Source organism: Perca fluviatilis, chromosome 16 (genome assembly GCF_010015445.1).
Source record: "Perca fluviatilis chromosome 16, GENO_Pfluv_1.0, whole genome shotgun sequence".
NCBI classification, from domain to species: domain Eukaryota; kingdom Metazoa; phylum Chordata; class Actinopteri; order Perciformes; family Percidae; genus Perca; species Perca fluviatilis.
Window position 1 is genome coordinate 20,214,509 of NC_053127.1, and position 13,443 is coordinate 20,227,951.

Here is a 13,443-nt window from a genome sequence, read left to right on the forward strand (position 1 = left end):
TTACCATAACTGTTGTGCAATAGCCATTAAAGGCCGTTTTATTGTCGTTTGTAGTCTCAAACTGCATTAGTGACAACAGCGCTGTGCATGAAGGTCTGGCAATGCTTGAGTAGTTGTCGACTGCCACAAGGGGCAACTGGCTGAATTTGTTAAGAGTTTTGATCATTAGACAGGCAATCGGCAATATTGAAGAACTTTGACACGGAATGCAACGTCACAGCTGCTCAGTTAAAAAATGTTCCTTATTGGACATCATTTTGAATTGCCCCTTTTATGGTCAGAATGTACAAAAATGGAAGAGCGCCACCTAATGATCCACAGTTTTCACTTAATTGCAACAAGACAGTGATTTATTCAAATGCATATTTTATTCACAGGCAAATACAATACTAAACCAAAAGTCTTAGAAATACAAAGCTCTCAGCTGTAGTAGGGTCATCAGGGCAGTCCACATGTGACACAGGAGAACTGTAGGGTGAAGTGGGAGATCAAAGAACAATGACAATATCAACTGCCCTACAGAGTTCTGGGAGACAAGTTGGTTGTCTGTCTTTGCCAGTGTGCAATTTCTACCTTTTAGCCAAATAGAAAGTTATTTTGGCACATATAGAAAAGTAGAGCATGTGAGGGAAATAATGGTGGTTATGCAGTCTTTACAGGTAGCCAGATTGAAGATGGTGTTAATTTAGAGATCCGATAATTTCCAAACATATGCCAGTAACCCATGTCAACAACTGTACTCTTAATAAATTATGCATTTAAAATATTGTCAGCATGTAGTATAACAGAGATGTCCTTTAGAGCTGACAATACAAGGCCTCATTTCAGCGTCAGTCTTGTGTTGAGCATATGAGCCCACCTTTCTATACATTATTCACAATATTTACACCAAGGTTTTTTACCATCTCTTTTCAGGCAAGGTAGCAACAGTTGAGTTAAATTTCAAATCCATTAATGCACACTTTTTTTAGGACTCCAACTTAGTGACCCCCATGACTTCAAATGTGCTGAACATGACAAAAGATGAATGAAAAGTTGCTGTTGCCATGTCCTTCTCTATGACTTGGCTTCCAAAAGGGGCTTGATGTCTTTAATGCCATGCTCGGCTGCCACAGTGATGATGTGGTCCAGGGCATTCATCTGGCCTAACATCTTCACGACCTCTTTGACTTGGTCCCTGTTGGCAGATATATGTTATGTAAGAAGCAGTATAGAGATAGGGCACATTTAAGTCCTGCTCACACCGGAGGGGAAAACAATTCGTCGCTCTCCATGGACTTTGTACTGCGTGAAGGTTCCTCCTTGTCAATTCCGTCTGCTTGCAAACAACAGAAAAATGCCTAAAAGCTGCTGTGTGGTGGGATGCACTATCAACGAAGCAAAGCTAACTATATTTCTTAAAAAGGAACACGCCGACTAACTGGGAATTTAGCTTATTCACTGTAACCCCCAGAGTTAGACAAGTCGATACATACCCTTCTCATCTCCATGCGGGCTGTAAAGCTGTCTGACGGCTCCAGCGGCATCAGCCCATCACAGAACAGGCAGGTGTATGGTTCCAGTAATCCTACTGCTCCGAATAAGTGACAAAATAACGCCAACATGTTGTAATTTACATGTAGAGTACACAGCGTGTACAAAAAACAACGTAACATGAGACACAGCCATCTTCTAACCGTAAACAAACCGGGAACTATATTCTCAGGCGGAAGAATATAGTACTTGGGCGGAGTGATATGCTCGCAGCAAGCCTGTCTGAGAATATAGTTCCTGGTTTGTTTACAGATAGAAGATGGCTGTGTCTCATGTTAGCTTTTTTTTACATGCTTTGACTCTACAATCACAACATGTAAATAGGAACATGTTGGCGTTATTTTGTCACTTATCTAGTCGAGCAGTAGGCTGAGTTGGAACCAGTTACCTGCAGGATCTGTGCTGGGTTAAGCTAATGCTGGAGCCGTCAGACAGCGTTACAGCACGCACGGAGATGAGAAGGATATGTATCGACTTGTCTTACTCTGGGGGTTACGGTGAATAAGCTAAATTCCCAATAAGTCGGCGTGTTCCTTTAAGCTAAAGCATTTTGACAGTATGCAACTTGTGCTATAGTGGAATGTGGATAAATCAGAAAGATATGCAGTATTATGAGCGGAAGTGCCTTAAGGCCGTTTTATGCTTCTGCATCGAATCGACAGCGTAAACCCCCCCTGCAAATCCCTCTGTGTCTATGCCGGACCTAAGCCATAGACTGACGTGCACCTCTCGAAAAATATAACTACACGTCGCTCGGCCGTGTCTTGGAAGCGTTGCATTTCCCCAGACTCATTTCCTGGTTCTCCTTCTCCATAAACAACATGACATCAAGGAGAGGGTTAACGTTTCCTGCTACAGATTTCCCACCGTGGTCAGAAAACACAGGGGGGGGCAATTTGTTTCTCTCACTATGACTCTAGAGTCGGCACTCGCTCCGAAGCTAATCGCTGTCACTCTCTCCCCCCAGTCCATGGTTGCATATTGTTGCAATGAATGTTTTCCCTTCCGGTGGGTGTGGCTTTCAGAGTATGACCCATAGAACCCCATAGCATTACAAGGTAGTGATCAAGGGAGTCATCTAAGAACACTAATTAGTAAATTGTTATTATGTCATTTGACAAAACAGCACTGGCAGTGCAATCTTTTATTGTATCCTTCGAAATGCACCTTCCATAAAATTACAGCAGATAAAGCGATAACAGAATTCAAGTTCCCCAATTTAGACAATTAAATTGTATATGCAGAGTCTAGCAAAGCCTCTTACTTGGCAGTGCGCCGCTCCACATCAGACCCACCCAAACTGTTGCGGTGCAATGAGTTGGCCATGTGGGTGAGGAAGCGACAGAACGGCTCCAACTGAGGCAACGTCTGCTGGCCTTTCAGTCCAGAGAACCAGTGCACAGGCAAACACTCCACCACCTGAAAAAGGTAAAAGAAAGAGTTAAACACTAGCTCTGTGTCACCCTGTTTAGTGAGTCATAAACAACCACGCTTGACCACCTGCTCCTCCACAGCAAGTGTGTTTGTCAAGTTAAGGCTGCAAGCTGTAAAAAAGGCACAGGAAAGTGGAGTGCAGCCAATCACATTGGCCTGGGCTGAGAGGCTTGCATTTGAAAATATTAGCACCTTTCATCAAATTGTCGGATCCAGGAGAAGAGCCAGTTTCCATTGCTCAGGCGGCTAAAACAATCCTCTTTTTTATTTTTATTTTAGACTGGATAGGCACATCATGTACTATTAAATACAGATAAATAAGATGTCTCTTGAATAATTTTGAAACCATGGAATCAGGAATCAAATATTTAAAAAAATGTGCCAACAGTGTGGGCTTCTTTATATAATAAAATGGACCTCATGCAATCTGTGTATACCTTTTCAAATTGTAATTAACATGAGACCCCCTGAATATAAGTTGAGGGGCTCTTGTACTATGTACCTGCTCGTAATGATGTTGCTCTCTGTCAACCGAGTGATAGGACTTTAAATGTATGGTATTCTCATGGTTGCACATTGTAAATCATTTCAAAACAAGTCACAAGCATTCTGACTGTATGAGCTCTGCTGTGTCTTTTTACACATGAAGCATACAACTACAAAATAATTGGTGTGTCTCATACCTTCTGGCACTTTGGAACATTGTCCTCCCCAGTATCCGTGGTCTGCAGTGCAGAGAGGATGTATCTATTCAGAGTGCTGTCTAATGCCAGATCCCTCAGACAGGAACTGGATAAAATACCTTCCCACTGCAGGATGTTGCCCAGCAGCTAGGACAGAAAAACAACAGCACATAACGTCAATATCCCAGTAGTTCCATTAGCTGCCACAGAAGTAAATGTTACAATCAGTGGTTAGTGTACAAACTACATCAAGGACACACACAAACAGTTGTAGATGGAAAGCATTTATAGTTGTCAAGTACTGTAAACACCTTTCACACATCCTTTCTGTATGTGGTGTGACTTCCAACAATCATTCAGGACCTTCATTTGAAGGTAATGGTCAGTGTAATTAGTATTGGAATAAATTAATTAATGTAAAAATACTCTCTTAACTCCTTTTGTACATACCTTCACACAAGACCAGAACTGCCTCTGGTAGAATAAGTAAGGGCCGCTATTCTTGTTCTCCAACACACTTAACAAAAGCGAAAGCACGCGTTTAATCAGTTATGAAGTCTTACCATATTAATTGAAAAAAAATGCAAACTGGAATTCCTCTAAAGTTAACAATTGTGTAACATACTTTTTGGGGTAGAGTGGAAGGAAGACATCTTCATCCAGAGTCCGCCTGGTCCTAAAGACAATAGTTTTCAAAAGTTCCTAATAGAGAAAAAAAAGAAAAAAAGAAAAGGAAATTAAGAAGACAATAATTCTACCACAAGAGCCAAAGTAATCTCCTATTTTGCAGACGTAATACAACATATTTATGTAGGTAGTAAGAGAGTGGACAGTACCTGTGTGTATCGGTTGTCCCCATGCAGCACAGTAGGGTAACCTTTCATTATTCTGTGAATGAAGCCCACCAGCATGGCTGTCTGACTGTTTGACAGCGGGTCCCACACTTGCTCTGCCAACACTGACACGCACAAACCAATACATAAATACACATGAGATATTTGGTACTGGCATGTATTATTGTGCCAAGCAAATCTCAGTATGCTGGGTGCAGCTGCGCGGTTACTCTACCTGTCAGTTTGGAGAGGATGACCTTCTCCACAATAGCAGGCAGCAAGCTGATGTCCCCGTCTCCCCTCTGCAACGTGCTGTGCTCCTCAAAGCCGTAAAACAACAGCGACTCAAACCAGAGCATGTACTCAAAATTTGCACACTGAGCCTGGCCAGGGAAAAAAAGTGGATTTCAGAATTCACCCCTCTCATTTAAAAAGAAAAATGTTACACTAAAAACACATGCCTTACCTCAAGAGGGTTCCATGTAATCAGCTGCAGACGGACTAAAGGGTTAAAGAGTTTGGGCAGACAGAGGCCTATGTAAGCATCTCTGTAGCAGTTGGCATATTCTCTCCTCCACACTTCAAAACGGGATTTGATGCAGTCAAGAGAATGAAAGTCCTCCACCACATCTTCAAATACTTTCTTGCATTCCCGGATGATACGATCTGGATGGGATGAAAAGCTTTAGTTAGGTATGAGACACAGAATGACTGCCAATTCTCCTCATTATGGTCGATACTGTAATTTTTGCAGCCAATTAATGATGTACCTCTCTCCATGTTGAAGCTGGTGATGTCAGTAGAGGTCTCCTCATCATCCGATGATAAGCCTTCTTTATGCTCAGCCCTCTTTCCATTCTGCTCTCTAGCTTGTCGCCGCCGAGTTCTGCACCCACCCACAACCACAATGGCAGACAATTAAAACCAATGAAGAATTTATGATAAACTGTAACCAACTTGGTACTAAAATTACTCCCTCAAATTGAGATCGCTTGCATGGCAAACCTATGCTTTACAATCCAAGATACAATCATGGCTGTATTTTTGTGAATAAAAGTGCAGAAAGCTCAGATGCGAGTTTTGGCAATTTGTGGTCTGAGGCAAGCACAAAAACACAGCCTACATGGACAATAGAGCCTGTGCCATTAGCCTGGAAACATTTAGCATAAATTCAGCCCACAAATCCTGGAAACATGTCTTTTGAATATGAGTGAGCGTCATACCGTCGTGCTTCTCTTTCTGCTATCCTCCTCTGACGACTGTTCTCTTGGTATGCTGTGCGGTCTCGACCAAACGAGTCCAGATTAGGAGCCATGACAGCTTTATCTGAAAGAGACAGGAGCCAGGTTAGAACCGGCATTGAAAAAGTTAAGACAACCCATAATCTTATTCTTGGCCCTCAACATCTCACACAACCAAAAGAGTACACACATTTAGAAATGCTTAAAAAAATTAGATGAGATAGGCAAGTGATGGGCAAAAGGAGGGTTTTAAAACGTATGAATAAAATCACAATATTGACCTAATAATATAAATATATATACAAAATATACAAAAAATAAAAAAATAAATAAAAGGTACCACCGGCAATAAAACATCTTATTTGTTACAAATGATTTTGGTTTCAATCATTTTTCTAGTGACTTACCTGGCTGCAACGTCCTACATGTTACAGTGAAAGTGACCGAGGACAAGTCACTAACAGATAGGTTTTTATCTTTACTTAGTGACTCAATGCTTGAGCTGAGTTACAACCACTCAGCTGACTGTGAGACTCGGCCAATAAAGAGTAGCCGAAACAGCTCCTCCCTCCCACCCCAAAAAAAAAAAAAAAACAGTTCTCATGTACGTACATGCTCACTCACTCAAAATCACATCTCCATTAACCATAACCACACTCATGAGGGAAACAGGGTGGGAAATTAACTAAGTGGCTGGTCGATGCCCAATTTTACCAGCCACTTATATTTTTTAACCAGACACTTTTTCCAGAATTCAAATTTATAAAAGAAAGTGCACTAGCATATTTACAATTGCTTCAATAAATTATTTTGTATTATTAAAACATATTTTATTAATATAATTTATTTATTATATATCTAATTTGAACATATGTGTCAGTGGCTTGTTGATCTTTACATTGTTAGTTAATTTCCTATCCTGGCCTGGGACACACATTCATAGGTTTGATAAAGGACTTATTGGACTTTAACTTATCATTGACCTTACAATAACGAGAATAGCTGGCCTCACGGCCTCACTGGCCCTACATGGTCACGGACTAGCGCTGAAAACTACTCGACTATGTGTGGTCAAAGCCCCGGCTGTGAACGGTTTCATTTCCTATAAGTTCTTCACAATAGAAGTCCTCCGTTATTTTGGTATTTGAATGTTTTTATTATGAAGCAGCAAAATCCGGAAATGTTGGGGATTCATTAGCAGTAACGTAACGCGACTCTTATAAGCATTGTTACTTAGCAGCAGCATTCTTTGACAAAAGCTGTCCAATCCGTTTCAAGGACTATTTTACAATCCACCCGCCACTGTGGCTGGTTTACAAGGCAAAGTCACCCACCACTTTGAAAAAATACCCGCCATTGGCTTGTGGCGGGTGCTAATTTCACACCCTGGAGGGAAACATAAATGGGGTTGTGGGAAACAAGAATGTAAACAAGAATGTGAACCACGCGCACACACACACACACACACACACACACACACACACACACACACGCACACACGCACACACACACGCACACACACACACGCACACACACGCACGCACACAGAACTAACGAGGCCGTTCAAATAAATCATAAAAACCTTCAAGATGGACTGACTTGAAAGGCTTGCAAACTCCGACGATTCATCTTTAATATCATCCTGTCTTCTCTGGACAAGTCGTGAGGCCCGTTGCCTTAGTAACTGGTGCATGGCAGCCTCCAGCTCCAGGACAGCAGGCACCTGAAAGATATGATGTCTTCTGTGACCTCTGACCCAAATAAAAGCGGGGCTCCGAGTCACAGGGATGCCTTGCTGGAGGGACAGGAGGAGCATGATGGGCAATATAAAACTGGAACCAAAATATCACTAGTGTCGGGTGAAAACGTAATAGCTCTAAAATATCCCATTTCCTTGAAGGAAAGCTTGAACACTACAGACATTTATTTAGCCAATGGTTTAAGCTGAAATATTGACAAACCAAGTTAAATGCATAGTTAAATGCATTAAAACCACACAATTTTAGTAAAATTGTAGAGTTGAAGGTTTTTACCCAACATTATCAATATACAGTTCCAGTCCTGATGTTTACACTGTATTCACTCCATACTAAGTCATACTGATAATGGTGGGTAAGTGTCCTGTTCCCATTACCTAACAGGGTTAAAACAGACATTAGTGTGGCATTAGCTGGCAGGCCATGTTCCATGTAGTTGCTGCTCTGCTGCTGCAGGAACAAGACTGAATTATTCTGTTCAGACATGCATTTCGATTACATTTCACTGGAATTGTACCTCATACGATTTCATGTGACAAATAAAATTGATTGATTGATTTAGTAAGTAACTATAGGTGAAGACAAATATAGATTGTGTCAGAGACATCATTTAATTATGTTTTCACAAATTGGACTTTGTTAAGATCGGACCTCTGTGTATATAGTTGGCTACGCCACTACACTGGGTTCTCTTACGGCTCCAACTCATTTTACACTAACTTTGTTTACTTTTGTATGTAATGAGCAGTATGAATTAATTATTTTATGAAGTAGCTGAAAACAACCAGATTCATTATGAAGAAAGAGCATTTTCTTTCTATACTAAAAACATTTGCAAAAGTATGTTGCTGAGATAATAGATCAAAGTCATAGTTCTGACTAAAATGAGGGTAGTTGTGAAGCAACTGGCATATACATGGATTGTGCTCCAAGTCACATTGGCTTTTCAGCACTGTTAATTAGTGTAATTAATCGTATCTGAAAATGTAACTAAGAACTAGGCTTTTCATGACTCTCAATTCATGTTTCCCAATGTAGATTTCTTATTAGATTAATCTCCTTATACATACATAAAGTGGTTAGAGATCACACAGACACAAAACAGCAAATCAGACAGCAGATAAATTCTCCCTCACCTTTTCACTGAAACACTCAAGCAAGTCTCCAACATACCCTCGCATCTCTTGCAAGAATTTATATTGTTCTGCATTGTCATTGGATGAGCCCTCCAGCTGCTGTATGGCGCTCTCAGAGGCAGCTAGGTCCTCTTTGATCTGTTTGTAGCGCCTGGCGTTTGAGTCGTGGCCTGCACACATTTGGCTGAGCCTACAGACATGACATACAGGGAAAGACAGTAATGATGACTTAGATGGGGCTGAAGACAAACAAAGCTAGTCTAATCTTAAGTATTGACATACAAACTAAGCAGAAATCGCGTTAGAGTGCCCCCATCAAATAAACAGAAGCATCATGAAAACTGATTAACAGGACACAAACAGCTAAAATAATGCACTCCTTTGTAGTTGTAATAAGGGGGAGGGACTAATGTAACCCCCCTCCAGACCCCCACATTCCCTATCTGGCCCTCAGATCTGGTGATAGCTTTCCTGGGTCTTCAGGATCACAGCACACAAGGCTGGCAGCAGCTGAGCTGAAGACTTATATTAGATGTTGCGGCATTTCACTGAACCTACCTATCCTGCAGGCGTTTCTTTACCAGATCAATGGATACCGGGGTAAGATCACTAATAGGGGTCCCGTAGTGAACTGAGCCATTGTCTGCTCGGCCAGTTGGCTTGGCAGTCTGCGGGGCCACAGTGCTGTAGGTAAAAGGCATGCTGTAGGAAGCGCCATAGGGTTGGCTCTCGTAGCTGTTCTGGTAATAGACCGTGTTGTCCTCTGGCTGGCTGCTTTGGACCTAGTCATCAGAAACAAGAAAAACCCATAACGCTTTTAGTACGACAACCAACTGCTGTTGTCTACTACCAATAAATTAGGGATGCAACTAATGGTTATTTGCATTATCAATATTTAGATTTTTGGGATTGACATATAACAGAGGAAAGCATTATTTAGCAGTATTTTACAGCTGTTCAGAGATTTAGCACAGCTTACCTGGGGTATGCTGATTCCTTTCCTAATCTGCTCCTGCTCCCAACGGCTCACCTCCTCATCCTGACCTGTATCCAGTGCCTCATCATCACTACCCTCAATACCTGTACATGTGAAAGGGAAGTTCATGTCTTAGAGACAACTGATTGAAAACAGTAGTAGTATATATTGAATAAACGGTCAGTGCACCATTTTCTTATAGTACCTATCTCCTCAGCGATCTTTTGTCTCTGGCTTTTGTTCTTGACACCGCTAAAGCGGATCCTCTTCTCTTCCTCATCTTCATCGTCGCTGGCATCTTGGTCTTCTCGTGCCATTCGTTTCTTGGGAGTCTCTGTCTCAACCAGAGGTGTTTCACCCCCCAGCTCTCTAGCTAGTTGCCGGCGCTTTCTGGCAGCATGGATAAATGCTGCATCGGGAATCTCCCCTGGAGTAAGAGAGAAACAGGACATGATGTAAGTACTTATGTTATTGTGTGAGTGTTCATTATTCCCTCACCGCAGCGGTCTTTTTGGTTTTGCTCGTTACCAACATTTTGTTGTACCGTTTAACAATTCATTGATATGTTCTGAGGGATGTCTTTGTGTCGCCGAGCTGTTAACTGGTGATTTTGTAGCACAGAATTTGAGTGGTTCTTTATGTCCCAGTTAGGCTTAACAGCAAATTCCCTTTGGATTTTGGGGGGTCACTTATGTGACATCCTGATGTGTTATTTAATCCACCAATGTAGCACAAGTATATTTTATATTTCACAATTATTATATTACAGTAAGTTGGTTGGTAGGCAGCTTTCAGCAGCAGTTCAGGTGGAAGGCGCAAAAAGTTCATGCCTTGTTTGGGTGAGTTTTGTTGAAGCTGTGGTCTTCGTTGTATTGTGCGTCTTTGAAAGATGTGGTTGGCTAGGGAGCCTTTTTGTTTGGAGGGACCATCTGGGTGCTGCGCTTAGTTAAGTGCATGTGTAATTCCAGTTCAGTGTGCTTTGGGTTAGCTGTAATTCTGAAGAGGCAAGGCATTTCAAAAGGTTCATATTTTTTTGTCTAGCTGCAGATCACTTGGTTGGACACTTGAACACTGGTACTAAATGTGTTAAACAATAAGAGTATTTTGGGTTAGGAGGTGTAACACTAGGCCACTGCCCAAAAACATCTCACTTATACGGTAAAAGATCTCACTGTTCCCAAGTTGTTGTTCGATTGTTGTTGTTTTGAAGAAATGGAAACAACCCAGAGTTTTTTTTCTCCTATTCTGCAATGTATGTGTTGAGGAGCCAGACCTTATTTTGCAGCTCTGTGGAGTAAGGTCTGGCAATGCGAGACAAATACAGACACAACCCAATAACCTTTTTTGAACTCTTTGCATGGCCCAAACCACAGGTTGATGTGATGGATTGTCAGGTGCACTTGGCTCTTAAATGTTGTGCTGTACCACTGTGTAGTCTTCTATCTGTATTGTCACTACAAAATGCTTTTATTAAACAAAAAAATAATTATATATATATGCTCATATGAGAGTTACAGCTGGAACACACAGTGGCGCGTTAAGTGGCGTGTAGTAATGCCTGGCCATTCATACCCAACGCGTATTTCTATGTGCTGGTCACAAAGTGATCCTTCTCCTCTCGGTTCTCTCTCTCCGATAAAAAGAGACAGGATGAGTGGGGAAAACTGTGGTAATTATAGCCTATATGTGGCTCGTGTGTGTGTGTGTGTGTGTGTGAGTGAGTGAGTGAGTGAGTGAGTGAGTGAGTGAGTGAGTGAGTGAGTGAGTGAGTGAGTGAGTGTGTGTCTCTCTGTCTCTGTGTGCCTGATCGAGTGTCTCGCTGTGAGAAGTCAAGACAGACCAAATCACCATGAACCTAGGAGTTTTATTTTGAATGCGTTTTATTTTTGTAGAGTATCCGGCTGCACTGTAGTCTTCCTGTATTTGATTACCTGCCTGGCTTGACACATTCCCTTGCGTACCGCGCAAGAAATAGGAGCTGCGCTATGCTGATATTAGCTACTCTTAAACGCCCGGTGTGTTTTGGCTGTTAAGACTGGTTGTGCCAGTGATGATAGCTGAAACGTTGTGCCAGTGATGACAGTTGAAACAATGAACAAGCATTTCAATTTGAGTGAGTGTGTGTGGGTGTGTGTGTGTGTGTGTGTGTGTGTGTGTGTGTGTGCGTGTGTGTGTGTGTGTGTGAGAGAGAGTGTGGAGGTGTGTGTTTGCTACCTGGTCTCAAGCTGCTGAGGGAAGAAAGTGTGTTGAATGTTGCTGCAGTGTTGTTGCTCTTGGAGACTTGACCTTGTGTCTGGCCACCTTGACTCTTTGCATCTTCCTCCTGCTCATCAGCACTATCCACCTCCATTTCCTCTTCCCCCTGTTCACTACCCGCTCTGCTGGTAACTTCTTCTTTGATTGAAACCACAGGCTGAGGTGGAACATCTAGAAAATCCAGATGCAGAGAAAGTTGAGGCAAGAGGATAACAGACTTTACAAACGTCCATTTACATTATAGCCATTTAGCCGATACTTCGGTGTGGCTGATATGAATACCTTAATTGTCATTGTACATGTACAACAAGAGTTCAGTGTACTGTACCATGCTACATAGGAGCAAAAAAGTAGATCTGTATCTGCAGATAATAGCAACATTTCCAAGTTAAAAAATGAAACCTTAGAAATTAGATTTAATTTGGGAGACAATTTAGCTAATGTGACAGCAGACACGGCAGATGTATCGCATTGACAGTGGGATATCCCACCTGATTTGATTTCCTGTTTGACTCCAGTCTTCTCCAAATCCTCCTTGTATTCTTTCTTCAGCTGTTTGACAATCTTCTTACTGTGAGTGGATTTCTTCACTCTGAACACTTCGGATCCTTCTGTTTACAAACAGTTCATGCGATAAAGTGAGCGGTGAGTCAAAGTTAACCATGCACATCATCCGGTGATCATAGAAATCAATCAAGAAAAGTACTTAACTATCTGTAATGATTGCAGTTACAAATACAATGCTGTATCCTAAGCAGAAACAAAAAGTCTAACGTTAGCTACTTAAACCTGTCAGGACAACACGCTTTCTTAAGCTAACCGGCAAGCTAACTTAGCATTGGTTTACTAAAATAGCTTACCTTCGTCATCGACGAAACTCAGCAAACTGGCTTTCGTGGGTCCAGGAACCGTAGCTGCTACGACGGCGGTTTCTTTGCCTTTCTTTTCTTTTTTGACAGCTCTTACACTGTTCGCGTTAGGCTGAAAGCCGTTGCTATGATAGTTATCCGTGCTGCTAGGTGCTCCAGGAACGCTGTAATTGGAAGTCTCCATAAACGGGATTTCCTCCACGGCAGGCCCAAACGATATCGGCGCCACTGACGGCGGCTGCCGACTCTCGTCCTGTTCGTCCTCGTCGGACTCATTCCTCCGTCGAAAGTTAGCTCGTTTCGCCTTTTTAAACATGATGTATTTTTGCTAAACGCAACAATGCATGGTCTAACGTAGGACACCTTAAAATTGTGCTTAGAGCAGAAGGAAATTATTTCCACACTGCCAGTCGGCCATTTTCTCTCGCGTTTCTTCTTCTTCTTTAAAATTTGAAGCTGAGCACATGCATCACCGGCATAACTCTGCCCTCAGCTGGTCAAAAGTGGTACAGAGGCGCAACAGTGACGTGCGAATGTAGGTTAACACTGAATCATTATTATTATGTTTATTGTTATAGCCTATGCGTATCGTTAGTCTTTTGTAGAACCAAACCTATGGAGGGTTGGTGGTATGTAACACTTGGTACCCCTAAAATCGCACATGTGCCCAGCCTGGCCCCTCCATTTGAAATAACCTCCACTTTATAAAGCTTTCAATATATCGT

General features: G+C 42.0%; 1 protein-coding gene across 1 annotated transcript; it reads right to left on the reverse strand.

Moving 5' to 3' along the window:
• Nucleotides 1–332: 332 nt before the first annotated feature.
• paxbp1 (PAX3 and PAX7 binding protein 1) lies at nt 333–13,163 on the reverse strand. The gene is made up of 18 exons (XM_039777711.1): nt 12,710–13,163; nt 12,341–12,460; nt 11,808–12,020; nt 9,799–10,020; nt 9,597–9,697; nt 9,176–9,399; nt 8,618–8,807; nt 7,324–7,447; nt 5,707–5,809; nt 5,254–5,369; nt 4,950–5,149; nt 4,719–4,866; nt 4,487–4,608; nt 4,276–4,352; nt 4,101–4,167; nt 3,651–3,797; nt 2,798–2,952; nt 333–1,177 (listed from the first exon to the last, which is right to left on the reverse strand). The coding sequence occupies exons 1-18, from the start codon at nt 13,032–13,034 to the stop codon at nt 1,057–1,059; spliced, it is 2,775 nt and encodes a 924-aa protein (XP_039633645.1). The 5' UTR covers nt 13,035–13,163; the 3' UTR covers nt 333–1,056.
• Nucleotides 13,164–13,443: the final 280 nt, after the last annotated feature.

Excerpts from the sequence above, each read along its gene's own strand:
- paxbp1 (XM_039777711.1), bottom strand. The coding sequence starts at position 13,034 with ATGTTTAAAAAGGCGAAACGAGCTAACTTTCGACGGAGGAATGAGTCC. Across the intron at positions 12,461-12,709 it reads GAGTTTCGTCGATGACGAAG|AAGGATCCGAAGTGTTCAGA; the intron begins GTAAGCTATTTT and ends GTTTGTAAACAG. Across the intron at positions 4,609-4,718 it reads CATCCTCTCCAAACTGACAG|TGTTGGCAGAGCAAGTGTGG; the intron begins GTAGAGTAACCG and ends TGTGCGTGTCAG.